General features: G+C 42.0%; 1 protein-coding gene across 5 annotated transcripts in view; it reads right to left on the reverse strand.

The window, feature by feature from the left end:
• Positions 1 to 411: 411 nt before the first annotated feature.
• The window catches only part of chd2 (chromodomain helicase DNA binding protein 2), a 28,245-nt gene continuing 9,550 nt past the window's right edge, over positions 412 to 19,106 (reverse strand). Inside the window, exons 6-42 of one of the 5 annotated variants that reach the window (XM_004553210.4) lie at positions 17,824 to 18,058; positions 17,022 to 17,108; positions 15,744 to 15,805; positions 15,189 to 15,305; positions 14,652 to 14,828; positions 13,914 to 14,053; positions 13,597 to 13,822; positions 13,405 to 13,505; positions 13,134 to 13,175; positions 12,866 to 13,044; positions 11,656 to 11,780; positions 11,351 to 11,567; positions 11,177 to 11,266; positions 10,568 to 10,758; positions 10,276 to 10,464; positions 9,995 to 10,157; positions 9,698 to 9,850; positions 8,976 to 9,047; positions 8,480 to 8,629; positions 8,234 to 8,382; positions 8,052 to 8,148; positions 7,872 to 7,964; positions 7,583 to 7,756; positions 6,279 to 6,448; positions 6,122 to 6,163; positions 5,867 to 6,006; positions 5,635 to 5,773; positions 5,379 to 5,529; positions 4,984 to 5,106; positions 4,760 to 4,882; positions 4,483 to 4,623; positions 4,245 to 4,361; positions 3,963 to 4,141; positions 3,747 to 3,846; positions 3,478 to 3,667; positions 3,126 to 3,372; positions 412 to 2,263 (exon numbers count right to left, since the gene is read on the reverse strand). In XM_004553210.4, coding sequence (XP_004553267.1) covers positions 1,978 to 2,263; positions 3,126 to 3,372; positions 3,478 to 3,667; positions 3,747 to 3,846; positions 3,963 to 4,141; positions 4,245 to 4,361; positions 4,483 to 4,623; positions 4,760 to 4,882; positions 4,984 to 5,106; positions 5,379 to 5,529; positions 5,635 to 5,773; positions 5,867 to 6,006; positions 6,122 to 6,163; positions 6,279 to 6,448; positions 7,583 to 7,756; positions 7,872 to 7,964; positions 8,052 to 8,148; positions 8,234 to 8,382; positions 8,480 to 8,629; positions 8,976 to 9,047; positions 9,698 to 9,850; positions 9,995 to 10,157; positions 10,276 to 10,464; positions 10,568 to 10,758; positions 11,177 to 11,266; positions 11,351 to 11,567; positions 11,656 to 11,780; positions 12,866 to 13,044; positions 13,134 to 13,175; positions 13,405 to 13,505; positions 13,597 to 13,822; positions 13,914 to 14,053; positions 14,652 to 14,828; positions 15,189 to 15,305; positions 15,744 to 15,805; positions 17,022 to 17,108; positions 17,824 to 18,058 — 5,377 coding nt within the window. In that variant the 3' untranslated portion in view covers positions 412 to 1,977. The remainder of the gene's footprint in view (positions 2,264 to 3,125; positions 3,373 to 3,477; positions 3,668 to 3,746; positions 3,847 to 3,962; positions 4,142 to 4,244; positions 4,362 to 4,482; positions 4,624 to 4,759; positions 4,883 to 4,983; positions 5,107 to 5,378; positions 5,530 to 5,634; positions 5,774 to 5,866; positions 6,007 to 6,121; positions 6,164 to 6,278; positions 6,449 to 7,582; positions 7,757 to 7,871; positions 7,965 to 8,051; positions 8,149 to 8,233; positions 8,383 to 8,479; positions 8,630 to 8,975; positions 9,048 to 9,697; positions 9,851 to 9,994; positions 10,158 to 10,275; positions 10,465 to 10,567; positions 10,759 to 11,176; positions 11,267 to 11,350; positions 11,568 to 11,655; positions 11,781 to 12,865; positions 13,045 to 13,133; positions 13,176 to 13,404; positions 13,506 to 13,596; positions 13,823 to 13,913; positions 14,054 to 14,651; positions 14,829 to 15,188; positions 15,306 to 15,743; positions 15,806 to 17,021; positions 17,109 to 17,823; positions 18,059 to 19,106) is intronic. The other 4 variants (XM_076885777.1, XM_004553211.4, XM_004553212.4 and 1 more) reach the window with 4 other exon arrangements.

Below are 19,106 nucleotides of genomic sequence, written 5' to 3' on the forward strand. Positions count from 1 at the left end.
GCTCGATAGGTTCCGCAAATAAAAATGGGAGAAACTGCTCAAAAATGCCAAACTTATAGCATCATACTCAGAAAGATTTGAGGCTGCAATTGCTGCCAAAAGTACTTTGTAACAAGCGTCCGGCTGCACTGTAGATGTGGTTCCTGTGAACATTTAGTTGAACTGATGCTGAAGCCACCGTGTCATGTTGGAGACGAGGTCAGGTATTAGGACAAACTTTGTATTCCTCTCACACCTCTGAAAGCATGATTAGCATTTTAGCTCCTGCCTCTCCTGCAGTGCTTTTACACTTTGAGCAGAGAAACTTCAGAGCATTTTGAGCACTTCTCATGTTTGTAGAGCAAAAGATGAAGCAGTTCTAATAGATCAGTTTCATCAGGCATAGTTTTATGAAGACAGCAGAGATGAAAGTCATTGTGTAACAAAGTTTATTACATATGTCCAAACATATGTACAACACATTTCTCACTAAGAGTGGTTTTTTTGTCACAAATATAAATTATTTAGACTTTCTTAAAGAACATATGATACAGGAACTGTAGCTTGCTTGATGTGGAAGAAAACATGGGCTGGCTGCTCACTGTAACGGTTAAGTACCCCTGGACAGAAGACGCTTGATTTTCCTTTATATTCTTGTTTAAATATTTCTCAAATCATTAACTCTTTTGGAAAAAGCACACAAATTACCAGAGTGGGTCCCTTCACCAGTTTGCAAAGAATTACAATTTTGTACTTAAAAATGTGCCTGCGTGAGCCCTCCGTATTGTTCGTGAGCTGATATACAGTTTGATAATACAGACGTAAATAAGGCACAAACGGAGAAGCAAAGAAAAAGGTAGGGAAAAAAAAAAGAAAAATGGGGGTGGACAGGGTCAGATTTGGCACAGGAAAAGTGACTAAAGACAATAAACACAAAGAAATTTCAACAGCAACTTCCTAATTATAATTCAAGAACAAAAATATTGCCAAACGATTAAGTACAGAGAGGAGAAAAAAGAAGAAGAAGCTTATGTCGCTTAATTCCCCCCCACCCCAGAAATAACTGAGTATTTAACCATCGTAATACTGATAATCAGGGATCGATTGAAGTCGTAGTGTTATAAACTTTCGTACAAGTTGTTGCAATAAATACTGCTTCCAAAGCTTTCGATTCATCGGACCTACTAACAGTAAAGTGGTTAAAGTCAACAGAGCAGGAGGATTTCAATGATTTATACTACTACACAATGATTTTTTTTTTTCCTTTTTAAACACGTGAGAAGTGTGACTTTGTTAAAAACCATCGCTGCGCTTGTAGAAGAAACAACTTGGCTTGTTTTGTCATTTAAGTGTCAACAGATCTCATTTTAACCTGCATGTTGAAACCCCCATGGTTCTGTTCGGCTACATGTTCGACACAAAACATTTTGTGTGCAAGTGAGAACACGGTACACATTCTATCGTACGGAAACCTTCTTATGACATCATTTGCACTTAAAGCTAAACGCAAAAATAAAAGTTCATGTCATGGTTCCTTTGGGAATTATCCCATACATTTACCATTCAAAAAGGCCAAAACACCTTCAGGCACTTTTAGGATGGAGATCATGGAGATTTAGTTCTTGTATCCTAAATTTTCATTATATAATAATAGTCCATGGGACTAAGCATCCATGAGCGCGCCACTCAGTCTTTCCGTGATTAACTGATGAGTTCGTTTAAATAAAGTTGCATGTTTTAGGTTCTTTGTTTTTCCATCTTTACGACAGAAAACAAAGTTCTTCCTTCACGGCACAAATTCAGAGCCACGGTCACTGTCGGGGGCGGGGAAGAGCAAAAAATAGTTTGGTTTTGCTGGTAAAGAGGGTACGTGTTGATTCCCTTTTCAACTGTGAGCTTATGTTTTGGCCAGTCCAGACTTGTCCATCAGCAGCAGCATGTGGCTTTGACCCTGGACTAAACGCTTAAATTAGTTTTTTCAGCCTGCTCTGGGCAGACTTAAGTTTTCCTGTTGTTCCAGTTCGGATCTGCCATGGCATTCAGCTCTCCGGGCCTCTCCAGTGGAGAGCGGGAGTCCTGTGGCGACTTCTGAGCCTGCGGGGAACGAGGGTCTAGAAGTGGAGGAGGTTTTTCAGGGTGGAACGGCCTGTTGTAATGATCTGGCCCTGAAGGACCTGCAGGCCTGTGGTCCGGCATCCTCCTGAAATCCTGAAGAGGACCGTCTCTTCCCTGGTGGTAGTTAGGGCGGAAATCATCAGGACGTCTTCTTTTGGGGTCTGGATGCCTGAAATATAGTTGAAAGGTCGTTAAATTAAAGAAACAATGGTTCTCCTTACAGTGTAGTATTGTAGGGTCTTTACCTTAAAATATTAAGCACCTTGAGGCAACTGTGTTGTGATTTAGTATAGTATTAATCGAATTTATTTATCACTAAAAATAAATTCGTTCCAGTAATAATAATGGAGCTAACATCTCTGTAACTTAGGTGAGAAAAGAGCTTATTACGCACAGTGAACACGCCTGCATTAAACAGAGAGCTCTCTCTAAAATGTTACCCCATTATCTCCTAATGAGCCTAAATAAGTCACCTGATACTAGACATCCCTTCACAGATGTTGGTGTTACCATCGAGCCTGACGCTTTTCCCATTTCCTCCTGTTGTTTGTTAATTATTCTGGTTTTTCCTGAATAGAGGAATATTTGGTGCCACCTCATTTTTGTATTCAAAACCTGAAGTAATAATAATAATAATAATGGATTGGATTTATATAGCGCTTTTCAAGGCACCCAAAGCGCTTTACAATACCACTATTCATTCACTCTCACATTCACACACTGGTGGAGGCAAGCTACAGTTGTAGCCACAGCTGCCCTGGGGCAGACTGACAGAAGCGAGGCTGCCATATCGCGCCATCGGCCCCTCTGGCCAACACCAGTAGGCAAGTAGGGTAAAGTGTCTTGCCCGAGGACACAACGACCAGGACAGAGAGCCCAGGGATCAAACCGGCGACCTTCCGGTTACAGATGCGATTCCCAACCCCCTGAGCCACGGTCGCCCTTTCAACAAAGTGAAAACATTTTTACTTGAGTATAGTTTCTGGCTAATCTACTAGCCTCTGAAGGTCACCATATTCACGTAAACTCACCTGTCATAGTAGGGTCGGTGACCCCTGTGGTCCCGGTCGTTGCTGTACTGCTCGTATGGTCTTTTTCGAGGAGAGGAGTTGTTGCGGTAACCGCCCGAGCTGCGGTAGGGGTCTCCGTGCGGCCGTCGATCACCGTAGTGGTCCTTATAGCGATGAGGGTCATAGGGATGATGCCGATCTCCCTGCCACGATGAGTTGCTGTTACCTGGGTAGCTGTATTTACGGTCCCTTTGCCAGTCTCCTCGATCTGTAAAAAAAAAAAGAAAAAAGAAAAAAAAAAACACAAGCAAGCTGACATTAACTGACCGATGTCTGATTTTTCTCCCTTTGAATAATCATCAAACACACGTACCGTCGTTGCTAAAGTGCCGCTTGTTAGCGTTGTACGGTTCTCTGTGGTGTCCGTGGGGTCCTGGCTGAGTGGAGTGCGATGCAGATCTGGAGGACGGCTGAGTCCCCGTGGAGTCTCGACTGGAACCAGACGGCTCTGGCCTGAATGACTTTACTCTCCCTGAAACGTCCTCCTTCTTCTTCTGCTCCTTCTGCAAATGTCACAGGATAATTTCAGCGCTGCTTAGCCACAGTATAACAGGTCAGGTTTAACCCCAAACAGCTGCTCACCTCTTCCTCATGCGATCGCTTCTTCTGTGCCATTTTGTAAAGCTTGTGTAGCTTCCTTGCACCAAACTCTGTAAACTTGGACACGAAAATCCAGAGATTTCTGTCCAACCCCCCCCCCAAAAAATAACATAAATAAATAAATAAACGATCAGCAGAATTCAAGAGACAATCGTCATGTTCAGTTACACACAGAAAATTCCCATTTTAATTTCTCACCTTCGCCATATTTTGACGTGTTCGGGATCACTGTAAGCTTTAAGGCACTCTGTGATGCGGTCTCCAATCTTCAGTAGGCATGTGCGTGTGTGCTGGAGCTGCTCCTGGTCGCTTAGACCCTCATCTGGTTTGTCCAGTTGCTTTAGGGCCTTTTTCACAGGCCTCATGCGTTCCTTACACTACAAACACACAGACAATGATTAATGCAATGCTTTGTTCTCGGGCATTCAAAAAATAAATGCAGAAATGTGATTTGTTCACAAGAGCTAAGAAGAAACTCACAATACTGAAAGTCTCCTGGTCAAGTTCATCGTCCTCCTTTTCTTCAATGGGAATTGGTTCAGATCCAGCTGTAATATGAACTGGACCTTGAGTCTTCTTCCCTTTGGCTCCTTTAGCCTGAAAGAGCAGACATCAAAACGTTCTTCAGCTGCACGTTAAAGCACAAATCCTGTCCGATTTAGCCTGTGTAAATGTGAGGAAGGCACTTAAATTCAGGTTATCAGCGTCTCTGAAATACCTTTTCTTTTCTGGGCTTGGCACCCTTCTTTTCTTTGTCCCCATCCTTTTCCTTTTTGGGAGTTCCCTGTTTTTCTTTGTTCTCTTTGTTGTCCTTTTTCTTCTGTCTCTTCTTCACAGTGGACTTTTCTGTTCCATCCTCCTGATTAAAAACATATAACAGCAGGTCATTAGTCATTATTTATTTACTTTTACTACCATTACATGTACTGCAGGCAGGCCTGCGTCCACACGCAGCCTCTAACATCCATAAAGAAGTAGAATTCAGTCTGACCGACCTTGACCTCGCCCTCTTCTGACGGGTTGTCTGACAGGCGAGGGGAAGAGATGTCGTTTCCCTGCTCGTCTTTAAGAATCTTGTTCTCCTTCTTCACCCGGGGCTTCCTCTTCTTCACTTTGACCTTGAAGGAAAAGACAACGAGTGAGGCTGAGGTACCGAAAGTCCCTTTGTGTACATGCAAATCCAATTTAATGAGATACTCAGTGATTAATAGTAGCACACCTCCTCCCCGGTTTTAGCCTGATCTGTGCTGTCTTGTTCTTTTTTAAGCAGCTTGAGAAGATACTCTGCCCTCGCCTGCAGCTGCTTGGCCTGAGGCTTCTTGCTTGGATCATCTGGAAGAATCTGTACAGACAGATTTTATTGTTAGACTCTTTAATTAATCTGTCAATTTTATATATTCATAAGGAGTGCAGTGAATATGAAGACAGAAATAAAACTGGAAAGAACTTAAAACAGCTTTTTCGAAAGCTTGTACAATAGCTCCATCAAGCCATTTTTCTTTAAATGCTTATAATAAAACTATTTTACATCGTGTGCTTGTGTCATTTTTGCTGTCTTCTACACTGAAGCTCTACTTTTCAGCTTAGCAGTAAAAGTAAGCATGTAACGCTTGCCTTATCGGCGAGTTTAAGGTCAGAATCAGTCTTGATCAGATCCCAGTTGCCAAAGCCGTGCTCGTAGATGCCGAGCAAGAGCTGAATGTCATCCTGCAGATCCCAGTCTACATCAAAGTGAGCCACTTTCACCCTGCACGTCAGCTTAAACCTGGCAGAAGCAAAGTGTTGGTAGTTTTAATCCACAACAGAACATCAAATCTTCAACATGATACAAGACACTGTGTTCCTTCTTATTTCTACAGTGATATCTTACTTATTTCTCTCAGCTGGGTTGGAGGGCACAACTTTGTGCAGCGGCTCGAACTCTTCCTCGTGCTGAATGATGGACTTTGCATTGACTTGCACTCCTGAGATCTTGATATTAATTCCTCGTCGCTTCCCAGGACCTTTAGCTGGAACAATAATAATAATAATGATGCTGCTTCCTCATTTTTGCCACTCAAAAACCGGTTTCTTTATTAGCTAAATGACTAAAAGCGACATACCTTCGACTGGGTTCTCTTTAAGGTGCTCCTCGTGCTCCTGCACTGCAGTCACGCAGCTAGAATGAATCAGTTCACCGAGCCTCTTCAGGTCTGCGATGGATTTGTCCACCAGTTCAGAGTCTCGGGCAATGGCTTCCAACCTGGACACACAAAAATAAATAAATAAATAAATAAATATGCAGAATTTAAACATAAATAAATAAATTAAAAAAAATCTGCTCACTGCTACCTTAACATCTGTGACAATAGGCTTACCTTTCAAGTGGACATCCAAACTTCTTGTATGCCTTGATGAACCTGATGATGAGATTATGAATACGTTTTTATTGTGCTGACGAAAAGATGCTTTCAAAGAAAACCGAATGTCACTTTAAGAACAATAAGAAAAAACAACACACGGGACAAGTTTTACCTGCGAATCTCCGCGTCAGTGAAACCCTCCACGTTGTTTTTGCGAGCTCTTGGCCTTCCTCGCTTCTTTGGCTTCTTGTCATCATCGCTGTCATCGGTCTCACTTTCAGAGCCTGATGAACGGTGCTTCAGTTTGGAGCCCACATCACTGTCACTGTCATTGGCCTGAGCCTGAAAGCCAAAAGAGCCACATATTGAGCAGCTGCCTTTTTTTTTTCCAGTTTTCTGTAACTCTTATGTGTAATAGTGACATAATCCATAATATATACTCAGTCACGAGGCTATGGGTTCATACAATTAAGGGTAATGCAGGAAAAATAATGGAAATGCAAAACATAATGCAAAGAAAATGTCGACATAAAGCCAACGCAAAGTCTAAAACCAGACAATCGAAAACTGTCATCATTATTACTCTTTCAGCTGCTCCCTTTAAGGATCACCACAGGAGATCACCTGCCTCCATCTCACCCTATCCCTAACATCTTCTTCTGTCACACCAACCCCCTTCATGTTCTCCTTCACTACATCCTTGAATCTTTTCTGAGGTCTTCCTGTGTTACTCCTGCTTGGCAGCTCCAGCTTCCTCTCATGTACTCGTTCCTAATCCTGTCCTGGACAATGAACTCTTTGCCTCTCCAGCTAAGCCTCCGGTCTTTTTGTCAGTGCCACCATCTCTAAACCACACTTTATAGCCTTGCTGGTTTCCTTCTATCACTCATCTCCACCCTGCCTGGAATCTTCAACTTCAACAATTTTCTTCAACTCACTCGAGCACTGTCTGCTGCTTTGGATGGCTGACCCCAGGTATTTAAACTCATCCACCTTCAATACCCCATGCCCCTTGCATTTTCACACCTGTCTCTCTTATAGTCACTCAAATGAACATTACATCAATTCCAGCTTTTCTTTTCGATCAATGCTACACTGCATCAGCTGGGAGGTACTCAGTGGGAAAAGCACTATGCAAAGCCTGAAAGCTTAACCTCCACCTCACATCAACACCCAGGAAAGGGGCATCTTGCTTCAATAAACTCCAGCTGAACTTTTAATGAGACCAAACTGATTAACTTTGTATGTTCACTATTCATAGGCCCTCATGGAGGCTGGATGAGTAATGAGAGGGCTCTTCCATTTGGCCATGCAGTGTGGGAGATTCAATTGTCTTGTGGAAGTTAACAATTTCATAGTCTTGCAAGCTTTCAAGGCTTAAGCTTGTTAGGTAGATGCTGTCATTCATCTCTTTCTTGTATATGTATGCAATATGAAACAGAGACCAGTGCTGCTTTCACAAATAACCTTTCCTACCCGCTTATTAGAGCTTCTGCTTCGAGGCAGCATGAAGATGTCCTCCATCTCCCGCTGCTTCGCCTCCTCTTCAATTTTGCGACGTTGCTCCTCGGGAATTATGTCATCCCATTCTGGAATGGGCTTCTCCTCGAACTCTGGAGTGCTCTCTTCCATACTGGAGAAATTGGCCACCTGCATTGACACATCGATGCGAGAGAAAGAAAAGAGACAATTTTGATCAGTATTTTATAAAAAAATTAATTAAATTGGGTTGGTCTTTGAGGATGCCGTAACAGCTTGCAGATACCTTAAACTGCGACAGAAGTTCATCTGTAGCACTTGAGCCTTGATCACTTTCTCTGGTTTCGGCCAACCTCAAAATCTCATCAATGTCCATTTCCTATAGAAACAAAGATCGTCTGTTTTAACTCCCAAATATGTGAAAACTATTTTAAGCACACACGAGCTTATTCACCCATTTTGATACCTGTGGTTCAGACTCCTCGCCTTCAGCCTCTTTGAAAAGATCTTCTGCACCAAACTTGAGAATAGCGGTCAGTTCTTCTTTATTGAACGGGTTTGAACTGTTAAAACAAATTAAAAGTGTTAATCACACAAAGAACGTCCACATCCCCTAAAACCCTCACTGCTAAACTCTCAAAGTCTTACTTTGTGTTTCCTGAGTTGCTGTCCAGAACAGTTCGACCAGTCGTGTCCATTCTCTGAATGACAAGATGGTCCAAAACCATCTTCTTCTTCGCCCTCTCGATAATGTCCTCCTCCACTGTTCCCTTCGTGACAAGTCTGTATATATTCACCTACGAGGGAAGAGCGCAGATACATTTTTATACAACAATCTCACTAGTTACAAAGCATACCTACGATTACAGACGTGAACCTGAGCGTTAAGATTACCTGTTTCTTTTGACCAATCCTGTGAGCCCTCGCCTGCGCCTGCAGGTCGTTCTGAGGGTTCCAGTCAGAGTCAAAGATGACGACGGTGTCTGCCGAGGCCAAGTTAATACCTAAACCTCCAGCTCTGGTGGATAAAAGGAAGCAGAAGTCCTACAAAACAAAGAAAAACAACAGAAACGATTATGTGAGCAACTGGAAACTAACTAATGCCGCTATTTGGGCCTTACTGTATAATTTATAAACTATACCCGTCACCAAATTTGCCATATTCTGTGTGTGCAATAAAGAGCAGCCCAGGAAACGTGAGGACATGCAGGAAATGGTCCAGCTGGCCAGGACTCTGCTATTAAGGGCATTAGAGCCCACGTGCCTTATGCCCCAAACATTTGGTCATCGATTTGGTCAGCAGTTGAGCCAATAATAAAGAAATTGCTGTAAGTGTATTCTACGTTGTTAAAAGATTAGAATAAAAACTGAAACTCTTTTATTTACATACCTCTGAGCCTTCTGCGTTAAAGTGGTCAAGTGCTTGTTTTCGGATTTCTCCCTTTATGGAGCCGTCGAGCCGCTGAAGAGGAGACAAGCAAAGAGAAATTTACCCTTTGAAGATTTTCCCGCCAACCACTGCATTACTCGTCCTTACATGCCACGCATTGCACTGATCTATATGTTTAAACTGACCACAGCAGCCTAAGACTAAGACTGTAAGCAAAAACAACCCGAGTCGAGTGACTTGCAGGAGTCCGTCTGGTCTTCGGTAGAAAATAACTTGTTGATATAAATAAACACATGAACTCTAAGGCCGGGAGAAGTATGCGTGCAACAACACTGACATCTGATGCCGAGTCTAATCTGCCCAGTGCAGCCATCCCCAAAGGCGCTTTCGCTGTAAACACCAATAAAAGCAACAGTCAAAGCCTGAGGCCTCTATTCACTGATGTTCCCACTGATGGTGGCGTTGTTATCATGAACAGGAGGCAAGGCGACAGCACCAAATGTATGGTGAAGGTTATGAAAATACTTATTTATATTCCGTCAGGTCCTCCTGATCTCTAACAACTTATCAAACAAGAAATTGCACATCACAGGAGGTGCATCACTGTCCTCCTAACCCTGGAGAAATCACAAAACTGAACACCACAGCCTGAATAACCACATCAATCAATCCTTAGTGAAATCTAACATTAGCCTTCTATTTTTTTTTTTTTCAAATCTTACCTGAAACGGATATCGTTTCTTAGACAGGTATTCAGCCAGAATGTCCAACATCCTGACCATCTGGGAGAAGATTAGGACCCTGTTGCCTCTTTCTCTGAGCCTGGTCAGCAGCTTGTCCAACAGTACCAGCTTCCCACTGCCCCTCACCAGAGCCTAGAAGGCACAAAAGTCAAAGCAAAATATCAGTGAGCGGGAAGAGCCGTGTTTTCTTCCTGTGTTAAACTGCAGCTAGTCTCTTTTAGCAGAGCTATCCTGGGGTGACGCTCGGAGCTAAATCGGGTTCACACTGAGATATACCTGCAGGTGTTCCTGTTGCGTTTCAGCGTCTCCATCCTCAGGCTGTTTTATGAGGAAACTATGGTTGCAGCACTTTTTAAGCTCCATTACGATGTTCAGGAAGCCGCTGGAGCTGCCTCTGGTGCCTTTGGCAAGAGCTTTGTAATTCCTTGTTAAAATCCACCTGGAAATATTCAGGAACAAATCAAGTTAATGAAGAAGAGAAATGCAGCCGCTACAAATGGCATTTATAAGAAAGACAGAAGCAATAAATGTTACAGAAGGAAGAAATAGAGTCATACTTGTAAAATTGTTTCTGCTGTGCGGACATTTCAACACGGAGGATTTGCTCCACCTTGGCCGGGAGAGATTTTTCCACATCTTTTTTGACACGCCGGAGCAGGAAAGGCTCAAGGACTTTGTGAAGACTCTGATAGCCGTTTTCCCTTCCCTTCCCATGCTCATCCTCAAAATCCTCCCAGGAGTCAAACCTACGATGCACAGCAGATATAGGAAATGCCACTCGTGTCACACAGGATGCCATTTACCCTGCTTTTGTTCAGTAGAATGCTCAAAGTGTGAATCGGGACGTACTTGTCAGGCATGAGGAAGTGTAAGAGTGACCAGAGCTCTTTGAGCGAGTTCTGTAGCGGCGTGCCGGTAATGAGGAGCCTGTGATTAGACCTGAACTCCATTAATGTTTTGTAGAGCAGGGAGTCATCATTCTTCAGCCTGTGAGCTTCATCAACGCCCAGGAACGCCCAGTTGATGTTTCCGAGCACCCCCTAGAGTCAAATTTTAAGATGCCGTCAGTTATGGTAAATGGCCTGTATTTATATAGCGCTTTACTAGTCCCTAAGGACCCCAAAGCGCTTTACATATCCAGTCATCCACCCATTCACGCACACATTCACACACTGGTGATGGCAAGCTACATTGTAGCCACAGCCACCCTGGGGCGCACTGACAGAGGCGAGGCTGCCGGACACTGGCGCCACCGGGCCCTCTGACCACCACCAGTAGGCAACGGGTGAAGTGTCTTGCCCAAGGACACAACGACCAAGACTGTCCAAGCCGGGGCTCGAACCGGCAACCTTCCGATTACAAGGTGAACTCCCAACTCTTGAGCCACGATCGCCCCTATCTCAAAGTTATCTCAAAGTATAAACATTCATTTAAAAAAAGAAAAAAGAAGAAGCCTACCTTGTCTTTAAGTAGAATCTCATAAGTGGTTAGTAGTGCATTGAAACGGATTCTTTTGGTTTGATGGTTCACCCACTCATAATCACGGATCTGCACAACACAGAAGCACCAGTTCAAAGTATGCAACTATTTGTCGAGCCAGCAGGAGGACAGAAGTATTCGAATTCGACCTACTATTTTCCTGCTCATGACGTCGCCAAGGTAGACCACCACATTCATGTCAGGGGCCCAGGTGTCGAACTCCCGCTGCCAGGAAGTGAGCGTGGACAGAGGCACCACCAGTAAAAAGGGCCCATAGAGCTGATGCTGGTGAAACAGGTAAGACAGGAAGGAGATTGTCTGGATGGTTTTTCCCAGCCCCATCTCATCAGCGAGGATAACGCTATTGCACCTACGGAGGGGGACAAAAAGATAGTTATGCAGGCTTTGTAAAATCCTATTTGGAGGGGAAGGGGGCGGCCTTGGTTATATTTATTTACCTGCACCAGGAGTGAGCGAGCCAGTTTAACCCATCCAGCTGATAATCTCTCAGTTCAAGGTTGGAGTCCCCAATATATGACGGCTGCTTCTTCAGAGCAACAAATCTTGGTCTTTGCTTTAATACCTGAAATGATAGAAACACACTCCTTCATTTATGAGGAGCAAAACATGCTCACGTAAAACTAAAAAGAGACAAAACAAAGAGACAGACCTGTAGTTACTGGGCTTTTACAAACAATTACTCATAGCACTCAGTAGGATCCACGTTCTACTGTGCACACTTGGTATGCAGCTATTGATTATTTTAGTAATCGAGTAATCTATTGATTATTCCATTGATTAATTGGATGGGAAATACTTTTCTCATTGGTTTCCATTTCAGAAATTGCAATGTTTTAATGCAAACATCTGTCAAAAAATAAATAAATAAAACAAATTAATCCTTTTTCAATTGTATTGAGATGCAATATTAAATTGCATTTTTTAAAGAAAACATTCTTTTCTACATTTTTTATGCAAAAATATATAAATAATCTAAAGTACAATCAAAAGGTCAAAGTCAATAAAATCAGATGTGTATAAAAAAGTAGCCCAAGTACATTTCTATTGGCTTACAAAAAAAGCTTTTATTTTTATATTTTCAAATATTAACACAGTTTAATTAATACAATATTTTATATTATTTAACTTTTAGTCTGAAAATATTATGAAAGCCTTATAATTAATCAGATGTAGTACACCCCATTCCCCCTTTAGACTCACCCCTGTTTGCTGCAGGTATCGAATCCATGTAAAATAGGACGGCTGCTGTTAACTTACAGTTAACTTATACAGCTTTCTGTATAAGTTAAACGTGTATCAGACTATGTTGACAGATCATCTGCATGTTTTAATAAAACTTCTAGAGGCCTAGTGCAGACTTTTGTTGTGTAAAACAAACAGGAGTGGATTGAACAACAACAAGGTTCGCTTTCCTTCACATCAGAGTTTGTTGATCAGGTGCTTGAGGAAGGATTCCTGCTAGCTGCTTCCCAAAAGGTTTTAATTGTGGTTACAGGAACAGCTGTTTTGGAGTCACAAATGTGGCTTGAAAATCTATTGGTCGCTTGTCACATGAGTGTGAGTATCCTATGCTTTCCTTGAACTGTTTCGCCCTAATGCATGGGGTCGGATTAAACTGTGCTTTGATAGGACTCCTTGCAGCCTTACCTTGCAGTCTTTAGAGGGAACTGTTTTGCTGGAGTTTCGGTTCATGAAGCTGTCTATGCAGTGCTGAAACTTCTTTCTAACCAAAGCTCCATCTTCCCAGCTGCACTCGGAATAGGGCAGACCCATCCACTTGCACAGGAACTCTGGTTCATTGGAGGATGGAGTCTTATGACTATGAGCTGTTCATTGAATGAGAAAAATGTTAGAAAGGTGATTGTTAAAACTGTTCTTGTTGCAGAGATGGTGGGGAAGAAGTTTAGCAACTTACAGGGGAAGTCAGAGGATCCCGGTGTCTTTCCTGTTTTTGTTGCTGTTAATAACAAAAATAATTTTAATGGTAAATGAATTAGTTCTTATTCTTATATTCATACATCCACCCATGCACAAACACTTTCATACAAGCACCACCAAGACTGGAGCAGCCAGGGATTAAACCCCTAACTACCTCCTGAGCCACAGTCGCCGCAAAAATATAGTTTGCCCACAACTTACATCGAAACGGTGTTTTCTGCAAAAGCGAGAACATAATGATTTCTTACCGATGATACGCTCCACAAACTGAAACTGCTTGTTCAAGTCAGAGGTGAGCTCTTGCTGGCAGTTGTGAAATTCAATGTCCTCAGGGGACGCCTTCCTCAACCTACAAACACGGACAAAATTGATGGTGAATTTCAGGGGTGGTGCACACTTGAAAAGAAATTCTGTGTAAATGCGAGGGTCGGGATTTTCACCATGAGTTCAGTTCATCATTTTTCTTCTTAAAGTTCTCCAGTTTCTTCATCCCCTTGACTTTCTGCTGTGTCAGAGAGTCCATGCTCTCCCACGTGTTGTGGATGTAGGACCAGCCCTTCCACTTAATCAGGTAATGAGACTCCCCTTCATCCTTCTCGGGGTCAAAGCCTTCGCACGGGTCCCCATTTTCCTCCACGGCATACACAGTAGTGCAAGCCCCAGTGGCTACAAGAGACAACGCTGACCTTTAGACTCCACAGAAAGCATTTGAGTGAATATAGGTTTAAAAATAATGAGACGAGTGAAAAAGTATCACCTCCTTTTTTGCCAGTCCTGGCATCCATTACTTTCTCGATGGTTTCGCTGTCGTCGTCCTGCTGCTCCTCACACGCGTCACCTGTCATTTCGATCAGGTCATCAGAGTCCGTTTCAAAGTCATGTTGGTCCTCTTTATAACTAGAGCACAACAGAAAGATGTGATGAAGATTAGGTGGTGCATGCGAGGTAAAAATGTTACTGGACTTCAACCCGTTTTAACACCAGCACTTATCTTTACATTTTTGCACGCTGTAGTGCCAGTTTTGGAGCATTTAAACTTGCTATACATCAATAAAAATAAAATGCATATATATAGCTGCGGTAGGACTTACAGGAAAGAGGGAAAAAAATCCCAGGAAATAATATCACTTCCTTCATAGCTCATACAGCAAGACTGACGACACATATTCCATTCTTGGAAGTGCTATGAACAGCTGACAAAGCACCTGCGTCTGGATTATAATTTTATTTTGTTGTGTGCACTTTTTGTTGATTTCTACAAACCCATTAATGAAAGGCAAAGGCATTCTGGGATATGTTGAATTCCTGATATGTAAGTGTAACTCATCTGGCTTTATATGCAAAATAAAAATACATTTCTCCATCTCATTTGGCTAAAATTTTACTGCCATTGAAATGAGTGCGGACACTCATAAAGGGTTAATAACACTGGTCATAGTGAAAACTCTAAATTACTTTTAAGAAAATATCCTTAACTTTAGGTTCAGCAATTCACCTTTTGACTTTTGTGGCACCCCTTCGTCGCGTCTGCCTCTTTGGAGTGTCTTCCTCATCGTCGTCGTCGTCGTCGTCGTCATTGTCGTCGTCCTCTTCTGCCGACGACTCCTGTTTCCGGGACTTCTTCGCCTTCTGAGAGAGCTGCTTTTTGGCTGTTGACGATTTGCCCTGAGGCCTGTAAAACAGAGTTAAACACAAAAACAAAAGAAAGAAAGACAAAATCCACTTAGACACGCTAAACCAAAATTCCTGGCTCGTTCATGTCACACTTTTTTTTGGTTTCTGATTGTTTCATAGGTGATTCTAAAAGCTTGAAGCAGCCAATAGCATTTCACACAGAGCACAGCTGTAGCAAATTTGAGCAAAAACAAATGAGATGTTCGGACATGTCACAGTTTCATCAGGCTGGAGTGTTAAAACGTTTTTACTCAAACCAAAGAAAAGTCAAACCAATCAGCTCGCTCACACAATATGAAATGATTTAGAGATGCCCAGTGGGTAGCTGTCTGATGGCCAGGCTTCACTTCACTCTTACCTTCTAGCAGGAAGTCGTCTGGATCTAACTTTTTTCTCTTCCTGCTCACTGTCTGTACTGTCGGAAGCATCCTCCTCCTCCTCTTCATCATTTGAGTCATCATCTTTCCAGATATTTCTTATAACAAAGAAATGCCACAAGTTCACCCTCCACGCCCATGACTTTGCCATTTTACCGATTTTAATTGAAAAAATAATGGCCGTAGGGTGTTCATCACAGCCCAATTTTTTAAAACCAGGGTTAAGCCACTAATTGGATTTTAATGTCGAACAGCACCTGGCTGGCTGGCTAAAGCTAACTGAGCCCATTCTGAGACAAACAGATACCCATTTTAAAATAAGCTTTAAATGATAAGGTTCACAATATGAACACAGGCTGGCAGCAGAATGACACAAACTGACATGAACTCTAAAAACATGGGTTGAGTTCAGTGCACGTGTCATGAAAATTCAAAAATATTGAAAACAATATTGTGCTGTACTGACAAATTATAAATAAATGAAATAATGGTGAGATTATAGTCCTCAATAAGGTATTGACAGTCTCTATACTTACTCCTTTTTCTTAGCCCGGGAGGTTTTCCTTTTGGGGCTTTCGCTCTCAGACTCACTGCTGCCCTGCAAGAACAGCCAGCAGAAAAACATTTCAATAACAAGAAGCACCCGACAGCGCAAACCCTCCACCAAGGCAGCTTATTCTCTCCCTCCCTTAACAATACTTTCTTTGAAGAAATAAAGCATTCTGGGGTCAACTTGAAAGAAAAGCAGATGTGAAATGTAAACGTGAAATCACAGGTCAAATGAAAATTTGAAATGTGATATTTAGAATCCTCATTTATCAGAATCACTTCATAAACGTTGCCAATACAAACAAAGGCAGCAGAATTTTAAGCGTAGTTTTAAAGATAAGACATTTTATGCAAGTTTCACCTTATTTGACCTTAAAGAAGAGGTCAAAGGTCCACAGCAACATGACATTTACAATCCCCATAAAACATATCCTATATGCCTATATGACATAATCATTTTGATTGGAATGAGAGAAAATTGGGAACGGACGGTTTCAGAAAGACGAGTTTTACAGGGATATTCAGGTGTGTCACGCTAACACAAGGCATTCACACACTGCTGTGCTAGTGCTACCCATCAGCCTACTAGCTGATAGGTGTGTGGTATGAATTTTTCTTCGTTCTTGAGTTATGAAATTCACAAGATTTTCAACTTTGTCCTCAAGTTCAAGGTCACTAAAATTCAAACTCGTCCAAGATTTTTAGCAGGTCGTCCTGTTGTATTTTGAATTTTAAAATCCAACATTGTCTTGTTCTCGAGTTGTCGCATTCACAAACTTGGGTGTCCGCCTGCCCAGCTGGGCAACAATACCCAAAAGACCCAACTCAACCATGGATCTTATCAAGCATTCTTCAGATTACCGTAAGTTTTCAATCATTCTGGGCTAGAGAGGTAATTCAAATGCTGCCTGAAAGATGAGCCAAAATGACCATATAACTTCATTAGGCCTGCATGCAACTTGGGTAATAAAGGGTTAAATTGACCTTAAAGATCTTGGTGGCTGTAAGGCAAATCTGTATGTACCGCTAACATGACACCACTTTTGTACCTCTATAAAATTTTATCAGAATTCATTGCAATCTTTAAAGCTACAGGCAAACACGCACGCAAATGCTACCAAAAATAACCACCTTGGCAGAGAGAATAAGTGTCAAACAGACCAACACTACAAAACATCCACTAGATGGCGTGCATGGCTTGTTTATAACAGCTGATGTCAATGCAGATAACTGCAAACCAGTACTGCTCATTCACATCTGCTTACCCCAGCTCCAATGTTTAATCGAGCTGGCTCCTGCCTGCTCCGATTGGACCGCCGGACACCGTACACATCTGGATGTTCTTCCCACATCTTCGAAAGAAAACAATCAGATGCTATAAAAAAAAGCCACGGGGTTTTCTGTATTTCTTTTTGTAAATGTAACATGTCGTCTTTTCTACTCTGCTGTTGTAAGCTTGCACTACAGGGCTGAAAGTAACGATGAGTGTGTCGATTTTTGCCTCAGCTCATTTCGTCATTGCTGCAAACCATCCACAAGCCACTGTGACACGTCAAAATGCATAGTTCTGTCAGACGAACGACGAGTGTACACATATATTCAGTTTACGATTAGCTGAGAAAAGAAAAGCAGCAAATCTTCGCTCACGAGTTAAACATTAACTGGGATTTTTCAGAACATCAATTGTTCTGTTGACTCTTTATTGTTACTGTAACCTTTTATTGCCTTTATCAAGGATTTATATCATTAAAGAATAGCCTTTATCCAGCTCCACCTAAAATTCAAATAATCTTTATGGCTGAGTGTCTGTATCACGTCTGTGGGAGAGTAATGTGAGAACATTGCATAATCACGATGACCTAGGACACAGCAAGAGCCTGACACAGATAGAAGGACAGTCTGGATAAAGAAAAGCTTTTACTGCAAAGAGCTAAAGCCCAAGTTTGCTGCATGTCACACCTTCATGATCAGATTACCACGCTCATGAATTAAGTCATTTCCATCACCACTGCGAGAGGGCAGGAAGTACAATCTGGTTGAACACAGAACGTCTCCGATGGCCTTTACCTTCTTCACATCAGCCAGGCGCTCCTTCTTTCTAACTGGCTTGTCTTTGACCTCTGCTGCGGTTTGCTGTGACTTGGACTCTGCAGATTCGCTCTCTGACTCTGAGTGACTCTCTGACTCTGAGGAGCTGTTTGACTCGGAGTTGTGCGATCTCCTCCTTTCACTGCCATGTTCGCTCTCTGACTGACTTCCCGACTCCGACGCAGAGCGGTTGGATTCCTCTGAAGCCGAAATGCTACAGGAAAAAGAATATGTTCATTTGACTTTGCCGTCAATGATGGGCTATTGCTCAAAGAGCTATGTGCAGCATCATGGCAGTAACAGGAGTTGTCGGTGGCAGCAATAAAAAGAATAAATATTTATGTAAATAAAAAAGAAAGTCTTAAATTTCAGAGCACACCCCCACATGAAGGGCACAGCGAAACTGCAAAAGCTGGATGGCATCAGTAATTCGTGACTTGGCCGAGAGGAAGCAGAAGCCTCATTACATCATGCTCCATGTTCCTTACTCAGCTAACCATCTTATAATAACCTCTTTCTCTCCAAGGCTCATAAATCCTCTTACAGGCATTTTAAACAGGCCTGCAGTGAACAGACCTGGTTTCACAACTAAAATACATTAAAACTGGGTCAAACACATTTAGCAGGATCAGTCTTTTCCACTCTGCCATCCTCTAAATGCTTGTGGCATAATGCAAAGCTATGAATTACCACAAGAAATATATAATTAGAAAATGCAATAAATAGGTGAATTTCATCCGTAGAAAAGATTAAAAACAACCAAAGAATTTACAGAAGCACCGCAGCCATCTGTAAGAATGGTCACTGTTCAGTGTTTATTGATCACTCACTCCTAATCTTTTAACTCAATCCCTTAAAACCACATGAATGGTCACAAGGAAGGTCAATATAGTTGGGAAACTAACAAAAATACTACCACTACTAGTTAATCTGGTAAGAATATGTTATCATGATATTGCTGATGAGGCTTTGATACTTTGGAAGTCTACAAGACTTAAAGTCAACTGCTTCCAGAAAGTTGTCAGTTTTTATTGTAATGCACTTACTTGTTTTTTCCTGTGGCATGGGTCCTTCATACAATAAAAGAGAAACTAAAACTGAAACAAATCAAAGCTAAACTGAAACAAGCAAAATTACTGTGGAAAGTCATTTAAATGGTTTACAAAAAATCCTAAACTATAAGCTCTGACCACAAGTGCACATTTCTTCAGTTTAAAACGTTTTAAGGGAAGCTTGGGCTGTGAGCAGTTTAATAAAGCTAC

Source organism: Maylandia zebra, linkage group LG7 (genome assembly GCF_041146795.1).
Source record: "Maylandia zebra isolate NMK-2024a linkage group LG7, Mzebra_GT3a, whole genome shotgun sequence".
NCBI classification, from domain to species: Eukaryota; Metazoa; Chordata; class Actinopteri; order Cichliformes; family Cichlidae; genus Maylandia; species Maylandia zebra.